This window comes from Rhipicephalus sanguineus, chromosome 1 (genome assembly GCF_013339695.2).
Source record: "Rhipicephalus sanguineus isolate Rsan-2018 chromosome 1, BIME_Rsan_1.4, whole genome shotgun sequence".
In the NCBI taxonomy this organism is placed as follows: Eukaryota; Metazoa; Arthropoda; class Arachnida; order Ixodida; family Ixodidae; genus Rhipicephalus; species Rhipicephalus sanguineus.
The window spans coordinates 248,811,072-248,831,793 of NC_051176.1; the positions used below are offsets into that span (position 1 = coordinate 248,811,072).

General features: G+C 46.8%; 1 protein-coding gene across 3 annotated transcripts in view; it reads left to right on the top strand.

Annotated features, from left to right (window-relative positions):
- The first annotated feature begins 973 nt into the window (after positions 1–973).
- The window catches only part of LOC119376919 (uncharacterized), a 31,983-nt gene continuing 12,234 nt past the window's right edge, over positions 974–20,722 (top strand). The window contains exon 1 of one of the 3 annotated variants that reach the window (XM_037646589.2): positions 974–1,082. In XM_037646589.2, coding sequence (XP_037502517.1) covers positions 1,018–1,082 — 65 coding nt within the window. In that variant the 5' untranslated portion in view covers positions 974–1,017. Of the gene's footprint in view, positions 1,083–9,288; positions 9,705–11,808; positions 11,865–20,722 lie in introns of those variants that run through there. The other 2 variants (XM_037646597.2, XM_037646593.2) reach the window with 2 other exon arrangements.

Genomic DNA, 20,722 nt, shown 5'->3' on the forward strand with positions numbered 1-20,722 from the left:
GAGAACTGAAGACTTTCATGCGAAGAGCCCATCGCAGCTTTGAGATATATAGAAAAAGCGGCCTCTAGTAGTAATTGCGAGTAATTAAATTCAACCAAATTCATTGGCGAAACCGAATCCGAAACGTGAAAGAGCGCAATCGCCATATTCTTCTGAGACGTCCAGAGTGAGTGAGCGCCGTTATGTCAACCATCAACCGACTTCGTTGTGTGGGCGTGCGGGCTGCGCTTGCAATTATAGCACGCATGGCACAAATACGTTAAACAACGCGGAATAACTACACCGCTGTAATCAGAGGCGTAGCCAAAAATTTTTTTCGTGGGGGGGGGGGGGGGGGGTTCAACTATACTTTATGTATGTTCGTGCGTGCGTACGTTTGTGTGCGTGTATATATACGCAAGCAAAATTGAAAATTTCGGGGGGTGGGGGGGGGGCGTAGTGTTTGGTGTGTGTGTGTGTGTTGTGTGTGTTGTGTGTGTGTGTTGTGTGTGGTGTGTGTGCGTGCGCGTGCGGTGCGTGCGCGCGCGCGCGCGCGCGTGTGTGTGTGTGTGTGTGTGTGTGTGTGTGTGTGTGTGTGGTGTGTGTGTGTGTGTGTGTGTGTGTGTGTGGTGTTTCAAGAGTCTTAGAACTGGAGATACGGACAAATACACGCGCCTCGCCTTCAATCCTCGTTGACATGCATGCTAAAGGAGAGGAAAATGCGGCAAGTTTGGCTCGTATAGTTATGTTGTATGCTTATAGTTTAGTTTTGCCCTTGTGCATAATACTTCAAGGGCACATCCAGCCTTGATGTTCGAGAGCAACGCTCGCGATTCGTAGGGCAAGATGCTGAAACATCTGTGCTTGCAAGCGGGGGCCTCGAATGTCATTATTGTATGCGTACCAGTATCGACCAGCTGGCGAACAGCACAGCTGTTACTTTCTCTGGCTCCAAATGCATTATACGTGGTTAATATCTCGAATCCTTTTCACAAGGTCTCGACTACGTCCCATCGTATCGTTCCCCGTCCGTGACATATGGTGCGTGGAGCTACAGATCTCTTTCGGAGCATATGTACGGTGTCACTGCCTTCGTCTACGCTGTAGGTATATGCTATACGGTATTCCATGTAGCTTCCATCTTGCATTGTTCTAGCTTGATGACGATGGAACCAAGAGGAGGTGAAAAAAAAAATCACTCCGCATATATTGATTCTTTTGTTCAGACATAATTTTGTATTATTATTATTATTATCTGCAGCATAGCCATGTAGCGATGTTCGACCACATCGGGTGGATTGCCTGAAAAGGCACAAAAATCGCGATGCTCACTTTCCTGATCAATTATGCTCCACTTATTAATTTAATGACATTACTATTATTTGAGGAAAGTGCGAGACAAGAGCCCGGATGCAGTGCGCACATACATAGTGCGTTTCTGCGGCGGCACTACGGTGTGTCGCTACACATTGCTTCAATGCTAATCTCATTAACGTCAACGGTCGTCCTGAGATGGTTTCTGCCGGAATGCATTTTTTAAAGTTATTATAATTAACTGTACAACACTGAAGCTCCGTGTCTGTTCAACGAGAATACTAAAACTCGCGCACCACTCTCGAGGTATCCGTCTTTAAAGGGGGCCTGCAACACTTTTCCATGTAACCATCGAATGGCTTCACTAAAGGAGTTTATTGTCTCACGAAAACGACCGCCGCCAAAATTTTTAGAATCCGTCAAGTGCGAGCGGAGTTACAGGGATTTGTCGCACGCTGTAATTGCTTTCTCTCTTCTCACGTCCCGACGAACGCGATGGAAGCTAGGCAGGGAGCGATGGCACGGTGCAAAAAAGTTCCATCACGCGCGCGCCATCACCTTGAGCCTTTTTCCTTTTCTTTTTCGAACGGCTTACTTCAGTGTGATCGCGCGGGCACGCGGCGGCCTCCCGCGGCGGCCGCAGTAACCATGCAGCCCACTATGCTCAAATCAGCCAATGGCCGTGAATTTGGGTATATAGCGCGGTCATTCGGGTTTATGGCATCATTTGTTGAGAGAAGAGGGAACTATTTCTAGCTGACTTTGATAATTAATTGTAAATCCCAGGCCGCGTGCTGCGCTATAATGTTTGGCTCGCGTGTTCTCGGGAGCCTCGACAACCGATCGGCAGCGTTTTCTGACCATCTGAAAAAGTGTTGCGGGGCCCCTTTAGAATGAGATAAACAATGCACTGATATTCTTAATATTTAAGTAGATCTCTCAAGAGCCTTCCCACGGCTGTTAAATGGGATGCTGACTGTAATGCTAATAAGTGCATTTAAGAGCGGATTTGGGGACGGAAATACCTAAAAGTGGTGTTTGTGCTAGAATTTCTTCAAAGCACGACATGACTAGATTATACTGCTTCATCATCATTACTATTCTCAGCCTGTTTGTATGTCCACTGCAGGACAAAAAGCCCTTCCCCAATGATCTACAATTTGCTCCATCTTGCGTGAGCCGATTACATTTGATCCCTTCTTAATGTCATCCCTCCATCTAACTCGCAACCATCCTCGACTTCTGGTATGCACTCTGTTGCTCTAACTGACCACCTGTTGTCTGTCCTTGCATTATGTAGCAGGCCCAGGTCCCCTTCTTTCGCTTAATATCAACAAGAATATCAGCTACACCTGTTTCTTGTCTGACCCATTCTACTGTCTTCCTATCTCTTAATGTTACGTCTACCATTTTCCATTCCATTTTGTGCTGCACAATTCTTAACTTTTTCTCGACTTTCGTTGTTATAGTCTCCAAGTTTCAGCCACATATGTTAGAACTGGACGCATACAATGATCAGTCAGTCAGTCAAGAACTTTATTCATCGGTCCTGAGGAGTTTAGGCCGCCGGGGGATCCAGGGGGGACACCCTAGCAGCCGCTACCGTAGGCGACGCCCGAGTCGGGGCGGGAACGTGATGGCGTTCCGCCAGTTCTTGGGCCCTCTGGACTGCCTGAGTTGTTGGTGCATATATATTTTTTGGGAGGGAGGGGGGGGCCAGTGGTAGTTTGCCTGTTATGATTTGCGCTTTGCCTGTCGTGAAGCGCTTCCAAGCGTTCTTTGGTTGATACACAGCTGCATTCGCTTATCGCCGCAGTGTACAGGTCTTCACGCTCGATGATGGACGCCGCATGAAAACGTGCCGCTGACGCCTCCACCAAAGCGCGTGATGCCCCGTACAATGCTGCTATGAACGAACGCAGCCGTGCATCAAGCAACGCTCGGAAGCGGTTGAGTAGCGGCGCGCGAGCGCGCGTCTATTTCATATTTGGCATGTTTCGAGCAGTTTTTTTTTCTCGGAAAAAAACAGGCAGATTTCAGGACAAAATAAATGCTTGATTTTGAGGTTATTTGAGGTGGCATACAAACTAAAATTAATATTTTACCGATGCAAGCAAGCACTTTAGCTAATTAAAGTTAAATAATCAATTAATATTTAGTAATGCATAAAATACAGGTCGTAAGTACACATGGCTGCCACTAATATACAGCAAATACAACTTTACTACAGCGTTTTTATTTTTCTTTAAACCTCGCTTTGAGTTAGCTGGGACACCCGGCGTATGTTTCAAGTACACCTTGGTGCCGTAGCGCCTCCAAGACTACTGATATCTCTACTTAGCCAAATGCCTTTTCGCAGTCTATGAAAACTATATGAGGATAGTTGTACTCACCTGATTGATCACGTGACTGCGATCCACTGTACAGAACATTTTCTTGAAGCCGGGCGGCAATTTAGGTTTGTTGAAGTCGAGCGTTGCTCCTGTTTGAAATAATACTCGTAAACATTTTATATAATAGTGAAAGTAAGCTGATTGGTCTGTATTTCGTCAGATCTTTAGCATCTCCCTTCTTGTGTATTAATATAACGTTGCCATTCTTCCAACTCACTGGCACACTTGAAGTTTTGAGACATTGAATGTCGCAAGTTTCTGTAAAATAAAATCCCCTCCACATTTGATTAAATCGACAGTTATGCCGTCTTATCCGGCCGATATTCCCCGGAGCATATCTCTTACGGCTTTTCTATCTTCATGTGTAGTTACATACATAAGTTAATTTTCTCCTTATGCCTTGATTTCATTGGAGGATTGATGATTTATCTGCGAACTGTACAGTTCCGAGTAGAAGTTTTCTGTTGCCTTCACCATGTCATGAAGTCGCAACAGTTGCAATCAGTTTCAACACGTGTTCCTTACGCGACACTTAATTTGGTTCTGCAAATTTGTCAGCGTTGAAACAGGGAGGGGCTTTCCGACAGTATGGTGAGAACAGTGCTTCCTCACACGAGTGCCGAGTCTTCTTGGAAGGACAGTGCAGAACAAGGCGCGTATTGCATTCTGCTTCGCATTTCTGCAAGAGACAGAATTGACGGGCCCGGGGCGACACGTGTCCATTATACGGAAAGAGGCGGTGCGACATGCATGCAGAGCCGAATCTGCGAGCTCTAACTCCGGCTGAAAAAACACCCCACCAGTAACGATCCATGCACCCACGACCTTTTGTGCTGATCCACAGCGATAGTGAAAGTCTTGCGCGGAGTTTTGCCACGACTTTCTTTTGGCCCCCCCATCAAAGTTAGACGCGCATGCATGTATACGTATATGTGTCGGCAGAAGTGGGACTATAGCTATCGCCGCGTTTTGCGTTGAAAGGTTCGTCCGCGCTGCGGTGTAGTGTGTGTACGGGTTGCGCGGCCTTTCGACGGGCGTATACATATGTATCGCACGGGGGTAGACCTTGGCTTCGAAGATGGCCAGGAATTCGGGGCCCAGCCCCGGCGCGTGCGTACACGCGTTTACCATTTGCATGGGCCACGGAGGTCACGTGTATGCATGACGTCGCTCTTCTTTCTGTCTACATTTTTCTTTTTCGCGGGCCGCTGTCACGCGACAATCGTATACTGGGGGACAATGCAAGAGCAGCAGAAAGCACGAGCTCTTCGCGTGCATTTTCTTTTTATATGTGCTTGGCTCTTCGTGATCAGCTGCAACAAAAGCGGAACAACGTTTCCTCACGTCGCGCAGTTGCACGTGTACACGGATATTTACATGTCATTATTGCGTATGTGTACCTGCTGGTTCGCGAACACCTTTGGCGTGGTGCATAGTTTAGCAACGGCAGCGATAACTTGCAGGTGACGGAAATCCGCGCTCGGCATGACGAGCTGCCAGCCCGAACATCGCGGCTCATATATGGCCCGCATCGATACACAGCCGTATTTCGCGCGTGAAAACGAAATGGCTGATTGGCTGGTGGTGTACCAAAGCAATATATAGGATATGAGGGGTGCCGCCTAATGATTATCGTGCGCCTAAAAGTCGCTAAGTACTCGAGAGAGCATTCGACCCTGCCATCGGAACGCGGCCAACATGACCGCGCATCGAAGCTGCGACTGCATGTCAACGGAACGTGACAAGAGCAGAATGCTGACGTCACAATCTACAGCAAGAATCCCGCTTATCTCGGTCTGGTTTTTTTCAACTAACGTGACGTACGTTCTCATAAGCGCTAACTTCTTTGACTACAAAAAAAAAAAAAACAAGTTAAACAAAATGGGTGACTTGGCGAAATCAGAATGTTGTAATGAAGCGCAAAAAGTGTCGGATGATAGAGAGACAAAAGATACACGAGGAAAAGCTAAAGAAACTCAACTCCTATGTAATGAGCACTGTTGTTGTTATGCCATGACCTCCAGACGCCTTGTATTTCGATCACGGAATGCGTGCCGTAATAAAAGAAAAAAAAAGCAGTTTTCGAGGTCATCTTCTGCTAATCTGTGGTCAAATGTTGGCATCGCAACACCAGAACGCTGTCGTAGCTAAGAAAGCTCCCCAGCCATGTGCCTATCGTGTATACGGAAGACGGACAGCATAACCGACGGAGGCAGCGCCAGGATTTTATTTTTCCGGGGCGGAGGGAGGGCACCCTCGACAAGTGAGTTCTTTCGGAGATGAAGGGGGGCTCTTATGCGTTGTGTTAAGACTATGTCTGCTCTCGGGGAAGGGGGGGGGGGACAAGCGGAAATTTTGCCCCCCCCCCCCCCCTTTCTTCTCCTGGCGCCGCCTCTGATAACCGAAGGTCTCGTTGACGTTATACATACGCACACTTCACGACGCATGCAACCGGCGTCCTACTATACGCGAGATGTCTGCGCCCTCCAGAGATACAAGTTCACGATCGACGCATCCGTCTAAAATCGTGCGCCCACTGACCCAAGGCCAAGTGTCGAAGGCTATGCTTAACTCTCATGACCCTGCTAGGTTGATGGCGCGTGTAGTTCGCGCAGCTGCACACGGCGGTAGACTGCCATTAAGTCAGCACCATATAATATACAGTTTATCGGTGAGGACCTGCTCGTATTGCAATGTGTTTCTTGTTGAGACATGTCGGCGCACATCGGTAGCAAGGACGACACAGAAGAATAGACGGACATAAGCGCTTCTTATGCTTGTTGTGGGAGGCGGTGGGGAACGTGTTACCTTAACAACATACAACTAAGAAGACTACTTATTCCACTGTAACCGAAAATCTCCTTATACTGCACTTTTTTAATGTGTTACTCTATGAACCCGCTATATGCTTAATTGGGGCACTGCAACACAAAAGGATCGCACAAATTGGTAGTACTGAAAAAAAGAGACATGCATTCTAAGGAAATCATTATCATGTTCACGGCTTCAGAGCCAAAACATTCTTTTTCTGGGGTACTTTATGTTAAAGGTTTTACGAGTTGCTGCAATACGTTAAACAAGACAAACCACGCTACATCCAGAATGTCCCCACTAATCTGCACTCTATAACGTTCGCCAATAAATGCGCGAACGCTAAAGATAACATTTAGACGTTATTAGACTGCGCGAAAAGACGAGAACACAAGTAAGAAAAAACAAGTAGAAAACTGCGCTCGCGGTGTTCTGTATATTTTCTTATTGCGCTAAAAATGAGAAGAAATAATGGAACACATCGAGTGCACTACTAAATCGTCCACGTATACGTATACGTGTTGACGCAAATCAGGAGGGTCAGGAGCGGGAATCAAACGCAGCCGAAGGAATCCTTCAGTTATGCTGGCCTGTATAGTCGGTTACAACCTAGGAATAAATACAAGCTCCGCCCCCAGTACTGCTGCACGTCTGTCATGTGTGCAAGCGAATCGTACTTGGTGGTTTCCGTTCTAACTTTGCGCAGTTTTTCGCTGCTATAATGTAAATACTATGCATAACATGAATTTAAGGTTCGTCGTCCGTTGTTAAAATGTTACGTTTGACTGAGCGATGAAGTGAGAATCTTTGCTGGAATTGGCCAGGAAGTTCAAGATTTCAACTGAAAACCAGCGACACGAACGTGTACCTCTATGAGAAAGTCATTTACCTGAAATACGCGAGAGGTGCTTGACGTCACATAAATAAGCAATTGCAATTGGCTGGGGCATTTATGCGAATTCTCTCTGGGTGGAACAACGACGGTTGTGGGCGGAGCTTACATTTATTCTTAGGTTGTAACCGACCATACAGTTCGATCACCGGCCTGCTCCATCGCTACTCTATAGATCGCTCACGTGATCACTGTCAAGAGCTGTGCGTATCGGTATATATACCTACATATATAAAGTAAAAATACAGCGCGAATCTATAATGCGGCTGTGAAAAAAATACTTTCGCCACGTATACTCTCAACAGCGCTGCCGTAGTGCGCGGGCGAATTTCGAAAGCGAACGCATCTGCAGCTGAGCACATGACCGCGTAGATTGCACGGCTGTTACGCCGTTACGCAGCACGTCATGCCGCCGCAGCAAGGGCGCGAGTTGCAGCAGACAGTTTGCATCATCATCCAGCGCCCATTTGCGCCGGGTTAGCGCATGCAGGTGCGTCGTTCTTTATAGGCTCCGAGGAATAATAGGACGGATATAATCTGGGTCACCTCTTGTTTCTATTATTCCGTAAATCATGCGCGGTCGTTTCGAAAGAGCATTATCTACGCCATGTGACGTCGCGTGTGTTGTCCGTTTGACGCGTTCTGTCACTCCTCCTTTCTTTCCATTAGGTGTACATTCCACCGTTATGAAGGAAAGAGGCCTCCGTTAACAGCTTTTAAGCGAAGCAGGCGTGGTTATTTGCTAAATTATCTTCTCTGGCATGGTCATTTACTGCTCTTGCCGCCTGTATCTCTGTATGCCAACTGGATTTCGCCGAAGAGAGGCCACTCTGCTTTATCGCTTATGGCTACGGGTTGAATTCACGAAATCTTATTCATTTGGCATTGGAATGGCCGACAACGCTCTTTGCGATACCTGTCGTTGCGAGGAGACGCTACAACACATTATGTACGACTGTCGGGGGTATATAATGTTCAGAGGCAGTCCCTGGCGTCCGCTCTGCGCACCTTGACAATAGACGAATGTCTGTTGAAAGTACTCTTGCATGTCATCGACAGAAGACATCGCATCTGAATGCAACGAAGGCGCTACTGAGGCTTTCTTAAGAAAAACAGACTTGGACAAGCGGCTGTGACAGTAATGTCGCGTACCACGCAAGAGTGACGGACTGTGACCGACTGTGTGTGCGCTGTGTTATGCTGTCTCTCTTTCCTCTCCATCTTTAAATCCCCCCCCCCCATCTTGTTCCCATGTGTAGGGTAGCAAACCGGTTGTCCTAAACTGGTTAACCTCCCTGCCTTCCCTTCTCTACTATTCCTTATATTCCATACTATTCCCCAGATAATAATATATGGGGTTTTACATGCGACAACCACGATATGATTGAGGCACGACGTAGTGGAGGGCTCCGGAAATTTCGACCATCCGGTGTTCATTAACGTGCACCGACATCGCGCAGTATACGGGCCTCTAGCATTTCGCCCCCATCGAAATGCGACCGCCGGGGCCGGGACCGAAACCGCGGCCTTCGGGTCAGCAGCCGAGCACCGTTACCACTGTACCACCGCTGCGGACCGCGGGGGGAAAAAGAAAGGGTCGTTTAGGAACATAAAATCTTTTTTTTTTTCTTTTCAATTCTTTCAGTTCATGCAGCGCAAGGCATCAACCACGTAGCCAGGTGGAGTGATCGCAAGACGAGTGAAACATATAGAGCCGGCCCCGCGGTCCTTTATATATATAGATCCGCACTTTCCTCGAGCAAGGTCTGTCATCTGCGGGGCAAAACCCTGGACGCCACACGTCCGATCCCGCGTCAGAACACTGTCCGCCGAGCGATGCGATGACGTGCGCCACTGCCGAGCGCTCACTTTGACGGCTGGATCCGGCCGCTGCTGCCCACCGCACGCGTGCCTCAAATCCGGTCCGCAGCGATGTCCGAGGCGGCGCGCGACCTTCTGAGTCATCGCTTTAATGAGGTTTCACCAAGCCGACGCGAGGAGGCCCGCGCTGTTTTCTTGTTTCGCGTCTTCTTTCTCCTTCATCCCGTAATCGACTTACGCCGGTGCGCGCAACGCTGACGTACTACGACTCGCGGACGTCGGTGTAGCCGCCACCGAAGCAGTTCAATCGGTTCAATCGCCGCAGCGCGTCGTGTTGTGTGTGTGTGTGTGCGCGGCCACACGCGTGCGTGACAACTCGAGCGAAAGCAGTAAACGTGCAGCTCTGTCTTCCAGTAGCCGTGCTCAACTGGTTACCAAAGCACCGACGGGCCTCGAGGAACAGCTATGAGCTCGCCACTGCTATCCCCTTTCACGTGAGCATCTAATTATTCCCTGTGCATCTTGCTTTAGCACATTGCGGGGTGCCTGCCCCGCGTCGCATTGATTCCACGCTTCCCGCCATTTGTTCGATGTGTGGCTTTCTGAGAGTCTCAATGCCCGTTGATGCACTGGAAATCAACTGGTATACCTTGCTCTCGTTTGAAGCATGCTTGTAAACGCGCCACATTCTTTTTTTTTTTTTTCGCTCACTCGAATCACCAGCAGTGCCCAAGACATCTACCCTCACGCCCGGGCAAACAGACAGCGCGTGACAAACGAATTACCAGAACGACGCGTCACGAATTCGTGCGAACACGGTCCGAGAAATGGAGCGACTATGTGGCGCGACTGTCTGACGTGGCGCACACAGGTGTGCACTCTCCGCCATTAATTCAGTATGGTTCGCTTTTGAAGTGAATAATGTTGCCGTATGAATAATATCGCTCGGTTCTTAACCTGAATTTAAAGTAAAGAACGGGCGGTACAGTTACTGTCGAAGCCAAGCCTTCCAGGCGGACTTTTACTTCTGAGGCCTTCTCTTTGGGGTAAAGTCCCTAGATTTTTCCCTGTTCTTTAGTTCGGAGTTACGCAAACCACTTCTACATTCGCCCCGGTGCTCCCGCATTTTCACGCTGTCGACCCGCCGCGGTGGTCTGGTGGCTATGGTGCTCGACTGCTGACCCGAAGGTCCCGGGATCGAATCTCCGCCGTGGCGGCCGCATTCCGATGGAGGCGAAATGCTATAGATGCCCATAGATTTAGGTGCACGTTAAAGAACCCCATGCATGATCGAAATTTCCGGAGCCCTCCATTACGGCGTCCCTCATAATCATATCGTGGTTTTCGGACGTAAAACCCCAACAATTAGATTATTAATATTTTTCGTGCTGTCGGTCGCAAAAAGTTTACGCTTTGCGGCGGGGAACCGTGCACCTTTCAGCAGTCAGAGACAACACGACAACGGCTGCTTCCGAAAGCCGGAGAAGAATCGCCATCATGCTTTAACCATGTACAAAATTTTCCAGAAAATAAAAAAAAGGCGGGAACACGGGATATGAAAAATAAGCAACTCAATCGCTGGACGAGGCTGAGATAAGAAACGTGGGCGCGCGCAATTAGACAGGCGACAAACTCGTTGTTTAGATACCATTTTCGTTTCGTGAGGCTATATACGTGGGACAAACGGGGCAATGACTGAACGACAGGCACAGAGAGCACTGCAGTGATGAGAGCAAGCTGGAATGCAACGGCGGGTCAGCTGCGGTTGCGCGCCTTTGTTTCATGTTTCATGAATTTGTTGCGATAAGGACGAAATGACTAGGTTATCGGTCTAATCCGCAACAACAAATAGGCTCGGCCAAGAGAACATAAGTACTCCTATAATCAAGAAAATAAATTACATTTCAAGGTGGCTCTTATATACAGTAACTTGCGCATGCTTTGTACTCGTCTCGGTTATATAAACCCGCGATCCCTCTTACAAATAAACGATTGTTGAAAGTAGCACTTTTGAGGCGTTCCGAGATGTCCCAACTGCTGTCCGTTTTGTCTCAAGTTTCTAGGGGGTCCGTTATGCATTCCGCCTTCGCCGGAATTCTGTTGGAAATAGAAACCGCGACGTTGAGCTCGATAAACGAATAAAACTAAGAAAATTGCTCAGGAGCTGTAATTCAAACCACATATAACACTGGAAAAAAATAAACGACAGCGCGTGGTATAAGCAGCCGTCTTCTGTAATGTCGAAACATTCCGACGCACGTGTGTATATATACACACACACACACGCTGTTCACCCCACGCGTCGAGATTATGTGACAACCTTCCCATTGTTTCGGCGATTTTATTCCCCTCAGGACGACAACGTCCTCGGCAATCCCACAGGTTCATTGCTCTGACCCTGACGGAAGGTTGCCGTTCGGAATGGGAAAAGTGCGCGCGACGCTCATTTTTATGCAGTCAGCCACCGCCGGATTCTGCATTGAAACAGGCTCCGCTAACTCTCGGACGTCAGCAGTGTCCGAAGCACCCACAGCAGTTGCTGCTGAATGCCGCAGCTGGACTGCTGCGCGTTCGGTTTGATAGAGCACGTATACAAAGTTTCTGCTTGCGAAGATGAAGTCTGCACTTTTCCTGCCACGAAAGCAAGTTTCAGTGTAAGGTTTCTCATCACCGTTTTTTTTTCTGTTCTTGCTCCTGGCATATGAAAACACCGGGTCTGTAACATCTGGCGAACTGCTGTGTTACGTGAAAACAGTCCCGTCCTTCACCGCCACAGAAGAGCATGCGCCTGTGACGTCGAAACGATGAAAGGCAGCTGGCGACGAGAGCATTAAGGAGCACGCGCACATAAATTTCAGATGGAAAGAACACCAGGACGATAACATTACGAAAATCAATCGGGACACGTTTGGGACGGTACAGAGCACCGGAGTACACGTTCGTATAGTCTTCGTTGTCATCAAAATGTGCATCGTGCTCTGAAACATGCGCTGCTTCATTCTGTACTGTATTTAGGTCAATCGCTACGAACGTTTTGAGCTCGCTCAGCTTCACGGTTTCGCTCAGCTGCTTTCGCCATAAAAAACCGAATTCACTAACTATTTATGGTTATCGAAGCCGCGTGAGTGTGTCCGCACGTGTAACGTCCGACGGGAGGGAGCTAAGAACTCCGAAAGAGGCCCAAAGAGCTGTTGTTTTTGCATATTAATATAATATCTGGGTTTTTTCATGCCGAAACCAAGATATAATTATGAGGCACACCGTAGTGGAGGGCTCCGGTAATTTCGACCATCTTTCTTTCCCGTGCAGTAACATCGCACAATACACGGGCCCCTAGCGTTTCCCTTCCATCGAAACGCGACCGCCGGGACCATGATCGAACCCGCGACCTGCGGGTCAGCAACCGAGCACCGTAACCACTGTACCACCGAAGCGGGCTTGCTTCTTGCATGGCCACAGCGTTATCTGCAGCACTGCGGGAATGGATAGCCAGCCCTACCGAGATCTCTTAAATAACTCTTGATATAATATTTTAAACACCCTACCGATATATCTCAAATAACTCTTGATATAATATCTTAAACAAAGCTTTTATATAATATCTTTTTATTATATATCTTTATATAGAACTCCACGCGTCATACACTAAAGCATACGCACAATATACAAAGTGTCGTATACGCCAAGATACAGTGTAGTCGAATGGATTTATGGCGAACCTCCGACATTTCGTGAGTGAATGCCTGGAATGAAACTGAAACTGTGGCCGATGGTACACGACCATGATGTGCATGAAAAATATGGTACTTTCGCAGTTGCAGTTTCTAATCCAACTCTTCACGCAACCCAGAAGTGTGCTGATTTCGTTTTAATGAAAGACGGAATAAATACCGGGCTGAACAGGTGCGGTATGTTCAGAAAGCTGCGTGGAACGCTTTCTTTGGAATGATCCGATCAAAACGGGGCAGGCAAAGTCACGATGTTTATTCTCTAGTGAGCATACATGGAGCTTAACAAACAAGCCGCGTCGCTTTCCCGGCCAAAGACTTATCGGCAGCGACTTCCGAGCACGTGTATTGTCATGTCCTCCACAAAGAAACGCTTTTTTTTTTTTTTTTTTTGGCTTGCTTGCTTGCTTGTTCCACATTCACGTTTGAAGAAACATCCATTGTTCGCGCTAGCATTCCTTATAATATCTCCTCCAAGAAACTCAAGACAAAACAATAGAAGATGCCATAAAAAAAGACGTGTTTACGTTATCACTGACCGAACATAATCTTTAACAAAGCTTTTTCGTTTGCAAGTGCTCCCTGCCATTGAATAGCCAGCTTCGCTTATGGTATGTCCAACATGAGAGCTGGCTGCTGTTTCTTTCCGCGCGAACAATATTATATCGCAAGATGGTTTTTTTTTTACCTCTTTGTGTATAACGGTCCAACTTCTTTGAAACGTCAAGCAACAGGCCGTGCCAAAACCATGATCCCTTTATGAAGCACGACGTAGTGGAAGACTCCGGATTAACTTTACCACGCTTGGTTCTTAAACGCGCGCTTAAATCTAAGCACACGAGCATAGCTATCAAGCTATCATGCGTTTTTTCATGGCACACGATAGCTGCGACGGGCAGGGGTGGCGGCGGACAGCGACGCAACCAAAATCGCCTGTATACGTCAGTCTGGAGTGCGCGGTCATTGGGGCAGGCTTGTGTGCATTCTCCATTGAGGAGGAAATTCCGCAGACTTCTAAAGTTGTATCAGGCTATATATATATATATATATATATATATATATATATATATATATATATATATATATATATATATATATATATATATATATATATATATAGTGTAATGACGAAGAACGACACCGGGGCTCTGGCGCGAGAGCGGGATGCGCGAAGAAGAGAAGAACGAGGTTGAGAATAAGAACAGCCTGCCCGCAGCAAGGGTGCTGTCTCTGTGTCGTTCTTCTTCACTATATATATATACATTCTGACGAAGGCTGGCCCACCAGCCGAAACGTTGATAAATCTACATTTCGTACGCGAGTCCTTCTTTTCACCCCCCATATATATATATATATATATATATATATATATATATATATATATATATATATATATATATATATATATATATATATATATATATATATTAAAATCGTGTCTTATCAACTGTGTCATGAAGAGGGGAGAAGAGGCGTCATAGAGTGGTTTCTGACACCACTCTTTCTTTTTTTTTTTAACAGCGGAGCTGCTTAAGCCGCCGTTCCTATGCAAATCGTGCACATAAACTCGGGCGGCTATGTGCCACAGGAATTGGGCAAGCCCCACTACCGAGTGCAGCAGGTGCTGAGGCAAAGGAGCCGGGAATGAGGAGGAGGTGGGAGGCGAACGTTAACTCCGCTCGGCGAAGTGGAGAGGAGGAAGGAAAGGGGTAGGAGAGGAGGAGAAATAAATAAAACGAAATGAAATTTACTGGCGAGGCGGGATGCGAACCCGGGTACCCACGGTCCGAAGGCGAGCGTCGTAACCACTCGGCTTGTTCTGCTACCTTGTTCTGCTACCGTGCTATCCAGGCACGGTAGCAGAACAAGCATTTATGGGAACCGTATGATTGCGTTGCTATGGGCGAGAGAACGAGAAAAAGATTGAACGAAATAGAAAGAAAGAAAGAATGAAAGGGGGGACAGAGAGAGACAGAGAGAAAGAAAGAGATAGAAAGGGAAAGAAAGAAAGCATAGCATAGCATGTATAGTTTAGCAAGGGGGTGGGAAAGGGAAGTGAGGATGAGGACAAGGCCACCGGCTCTGCTGTTTCCAGTCTTCGCACCACTAGTGCGTAGCTGCCCCAATTTCTTTTCTTTCTTTTTTTTTCACAGCAATCGCAAACCGCTGTGTCGTCAAGATCGTACGAAATCTGTGTCAAGTCACCTCCGCGACCACTCTTCAATTCGATACATCAGCTTCAGTAATTTGCCCTCGCGGCGAACACGGACTGCAGGGTCGCGAACCATCTTGGTTTTCCAGTCATCGTCCTTTTAGAAGCTACGCGATCCAAGTTAGCCGACATTATCTCTAAATTATTGACTGACCTGCGAGTCAGCTGGAACGAACATCCTGCCCTAATCGCACGCTTTCCGCTAGTATGCACTCGCCACCGGCTGTGACGCAACTACTCTATAACCAAACCCGCAGTCCTTGTGCTGGCTGCGCCGACAGGTGATAACTGGGGTTTAATATTATGCTCTAAACAGGGGTTATGCTCGTTGTGCTCTAAACGCAGGCGCGAGAGTAAAAGGGTAAGGTCTAAATCGAGCGCTTCTTAGTGCAGACGCTCCGCCAACCGTCATTTCAACCTTAGCGAAAGTCAGCGTTGCGATTTCTTGATGGTGTTTACGTTCGTGCGTAAATAATCGGAATGATACCGTTGCTCGGTGCTTTACGAAAACGCGCTGTATATGAAGGCAATCCCGGCAGGAACGGAGGAGCGTTAAGAAGAACGACAGGATAAGAAGGTGCGAATGCATCTAAGATGGGCGGGTGCGTGGTGCTGCACAAAATTGCGGCGAAGGGAGGAAACAATCAATTACCTTTCTCCGCCAAGCCAAAAAATACCCTTCGACGGCGCATATCAGTGCGAGCGCAGCGGACCGTAAGAGACGCTCAAATAAAAACTAACGCACGATAGATGCTCTCGTGTTGCCTTTGTTGATTTTTTTTTTCAAACCTCATCGCACAAGTTTATAAGCACACACCGATAAGGAATGTAACGTTTTATCTGTGTTCGGTGGTTCGTGCGAACGCGCAATATGAGAACCTCACTAACGGTTGTTTGCTGTTTCCAGCTTAAAACAGTTTTTTTTTTATATCGCCCCGAGAGATTGCCGGCTCTAAACGCAATTTCGCTGTTTCCTTTCATGCCGACTTACCGTGCACTTCAGGGACGGACTCCACCGAAGCCATGTGCAGAACGCGTTCTTGAAATGCAGCAGAAAAAGAAACTACGAATTGTATAGGGCCCGATTTCGATTTTGGTGGCAATGTTGTCCGCCGCCGCCGGTGTCCGTCGCAGCTATCGCGCACAGTAAGAAAAAAATAATAACAACAGGGTTCGAGCTCAATCGAACAAAGGTATCCTCCGTGGCCCAGTTAAATTTCGATATAACGAAGTCGGTAAAATGGGCAGTCCTCTTCTTTGTATCGAAACTTCGTTAAATTAAAAAAAAAAATCGGCCTTTTAAGCAATGTACAGTCGCCGAAAGCTTTTTCCTTTTTTTCTTCTTTTTTTTGCCCAAGAAGTGCCAGAAGGATGTTTGAATAATACGGCAGTACAAAAGACTAATTTCAAGAATGCGAAAAAAAAAATCTTTTTCTTGAACCCGAGATCCGGCGACCGCAACTTGATGCTGCGTCGGCGAAGAAGTCCTTTTCACAGCGGCCGAAGGTCACGCGTGAAACCGAAGGAACTGCAGGTCCAACGCACTGTGATAATACAGGATAAGCGTACAAAAACCGCGCGCACATCAACCATACAGAAGTTTCAATTTGTCGCCTCGGTGATCCTCTGGGGCAGCACTGGACCTTGGTTATATTGAAATCGCGGATAACACGCTTCTTTATATTAAGGCTCAAAATACATGGCGTTCTATAATTCGATGAGGGGGGGGTGGTGCACGAACGCTCGTGCACTTCGATTAAGGCGCACGTTAAAGAACCCCGGGTGGTCAATGTCTATGCGGAGTCCTCCACTGCGGCGTGCCTCATAGTCATACCGTGGCGTTGGCACGTAAAACCCCAAAAATTATGATCATGAGCCGAAGGAACTCTGCTTCTAAAAGCGTTTGTTGCCAAACCTTTACTATATATATATATATATATATATATATATATATATATATATATATATATATATATATATATATATATATATATAATCTCATTCTTTTTCTTTTTTTGCATGTTTAAATTTTCATCAAATCGCTTGCTAGACAGAACTGAACAAGTCCACTCAAACCAAACCGAACCGGCTTGATAACCAGCCGAAGCATGCGGCTGATCTGACGCCCATTCTCCAGCGCTGCGTCGCCCTTCGACCGGTTCCCTCAGACGTTTCGACAACGGCGTGGGAAGTCAAGGACGTCTGTGCAAAGAAGTGGCTCTAGATTGTTCTCCGCGCACGCGGCCGTCCTTGCACTGCGTCCCACCGAAAAAGCAAACACAGTGGCCGCACATGCAGCCTTCAGATGCTTCGAGATGCGCATACAATGAAGAACGTAAAGTGACTCATGATAACATCCACGTGTTTCCCTGAAATAACGACCCCTAGTTCCCGTGTGTTACTGTATAATTTTTGTCAAAACCCGGTAGTGCCGCAAGCTCATCAGGTATGAGTAGTTCTTTCAGGACTGAACTGATTTCCTTCGTGCATAATCCGAACAGAAACTATTCACCACTGTGCAGCGGTACCTGGATGGGGATGCTGGCTGCGCGACACCGCAGTAGAAGTGACAAGATAACGCTACGCGCGCATTTTCGGTTGTCTGCCTGTGTTTGTGCGCAGCACTGTTTTATAGCAATGCATGCATATGATCCTGGTGCTGCACTGCTAAGCTTGAGGACACGGGTTCGATTCCCAGTCAAGGCGACCGCATTTCGATGGCGGCGAAATGCAACACCCGAGTACTTAGATATATATGTGCACTTTCAAGAACCCCAGGTGGTCGAAATTAATCCGTAGCCCCCACTACGGCGTGCCTCATGGTCTTATCGTGGTTTAGGCCCGTAAAACCCTAGAAATTATTATTAGTGTTATGCGTGTGATTCTGTAATGCTTTGCGCTGTTTGCACACTACGGTGATCGGCGCACAGCCTCTCAAAAGCTAGTAAGTTTATAGAGTTATATCATGAATATCGTGATTACTTTTTATGCGAAAGTAATCACGAAAGAGAAATTAAGAATTATTATGACCTTTAAAGCCAACCAACAGTTCTGGACCCCGCTCCCCCTTTTGTTTTTTTATCCTGTCTTTTTTCCGTCGTTTTTGTTCATTTTCTACAACCGTAAAGTTTTCGTGTAAAGCGCAAGAGATGATATTTCTTAAGTTCCACGAAGTCGCCGCGGCGAATCTTTGTAATGAATCAAAATATTTAACTATATGGCTGCACTTCTGTCACCACCACCAAACTTCTAGGAAACCGTCCTTCGCTGACGTTGAAGAAAGTTCGAGGTGCCAGCTTGTCGCAGATGGCTCGAAGTATCACGCATAGATTCCCGAATGAATGGGCGAAAGCTTTACAGACATTTAGAAAATGCTGTATAGTGGCTTCGTATGAAATGGAATGATCGAATTAGAAGTACATAATGTGCGCCCACTAGCCGATAGGGTATGCGTGCATCTGTATGGCGTTGTACCATAGTAAGTAGAAGGTGACCGAGACGCTCACATTCTCCGTATCCCGTTGCGCGTGCGTCCGCCAACGCTTCCCACAACAGAGTACGTCCGGCCTGGCTCTGTCCGGACTAAACATTTCCTTTGTACCTTCACACCCTTTTCCCCACTTTCTCTCTCTATCACTGCATTGTCTAATGAAGTCGAGGCCATTTGTGAGCAAACAGTAAACGGTACCGCAAAACTTTCTTGTTTTGTATGCAACCGCTCATGTAGCACTCATACCGGCCACTCAGTGCTGGGCAGTATCGAAGATACATGTATCTTAGATACTATCTTAGATACTCTTTGGGTATCTTGTGTCTGTATCGCGATACGTCTCGCAAAACTTGTATCAGTATCTGTATTTCCGATACATTAAAGAATCTATCGTGTATCTTAAGGTACAAGATACTGCAATCGCAACCCCACGGTGCGAAACAATAAACGTTGGTTGAACTCCGCTTCTCAAGCTGATACTGCTCCCACTAAGCCACCAGATTAAAGCTAAAGACAGCGACATTATTTTGCCTTTCCGCCAGACTTTTCCAGCGAGGGCGGACAATGAGCTCTGAGCGTCCCTATTTATTTTTATTTATTTACATATACTGCCATCTTGCATAGCAAGATATTGCAGGAGTGAGTATATACATATACATTTCGATGCCCGTGTGCTTGTATTTAAGCCCTCCACTTCGGCGTCGCTCATAATCATATCGTTGGTCTGGGACGTAAAGAGCAAAAATTATTCCTAGCGCTTCGGGGTGCCGCCTGTGTCGTGCTTCTATACTTATTCACTGTGTTTGATACGAAACCGCTTTTATATTTTACTTAGTTGCATTTGTTTTTCTTTTTTAGTCTTCACTAATCACTAAGTAATTGGAGCTCTAAATGGCAATATAGTGTGAATAGCGGCGGTGTCCTGCGGCGCTTTGTGCAACTATAGAATACGTCTGACATGTTTTCTGGGCTGCAGACGTCCTCTCAAAGCAGAAAAATCGTTAAAAGATCCCGCGTTACTGAGTACGTCGCTAACGAAAGCTTTACGCCAGTAGATATGTAGAATATAAAAGTCATTACAGTTTTATGTCCTCTACGTAAACGCGATGCGTCGCAAGAAATGTCGCGTTGTTACTGATGTTACCTGACCGGTGATCGGGTATTGCGAAAACCGTGACACATTTACGGGTAAGGTAGAACCCCACAGCGGTATTTGCACCTATGTGCGGAATCTAGCTTGTTATTGAAGTTCTTGTGATTAGATGGCAACCCGCTAGCTTGTCGGCAAGCAGAGCAGCGACTCCACCCAATTAGAAAAGCGACAAGCAAGAACCGCTATCAGCGAAGTGTATAAAGAGCTGTTATGTTAAGCAGCTAAAGCAACCCCAATAAGTTGTTCCGGAATGGAAGTGATATAATTTGAGCAAGAAATACAAAACTTTTGAGATACTAACACACATTTCATTCAAATGAAACAAAATTGGTCGCAGTTAATAAATTTTCAAGAGAACATTTTTGTGCACCGGCGTTAAGTGCTATATTACAGTATATAGAGCAAATTCCCGAGTGTATCGAAGTATCTTAAGATACAATTGGAATGTATCGTATCGGATACAATCAGCGTAGTGGTATCTTGTATCTGTATTTCAAATACTTCTTGACTGAGTATCTTGTATCGTATCGCGATACAATTTCAAAGTATCTTTGCCCAGCCCTGCGGCCACTTCTTGCACGAAAACTGTCATATTTTAAACCTTTCCACCAAAGATAGCAATTTCAATACGCAATTATTCGCGATCCTCTACATTAGTTTTAGAGCGGATGTATCTAAAGTGACAGTTGTATCGGAAGCAACGGTTCATGTTGTTTGTTATCAATCCGATCGGTGTTCTCTGTTCAAGAAGGGGTGGTTAAGGAATAATCAGGGAGCGAAGGGGCATGTGTGCGCGGTTTGCGGTTTGCCCTTCACTATCCGGAAAGCATTTAGATGGGTTACGAGTGGTCAGTGGACTTCAACCTAACTGCACATATCAGCACCGCAGGCACGCAACTGCGCGTTATCTATGAAACGGCCCGCTTTGC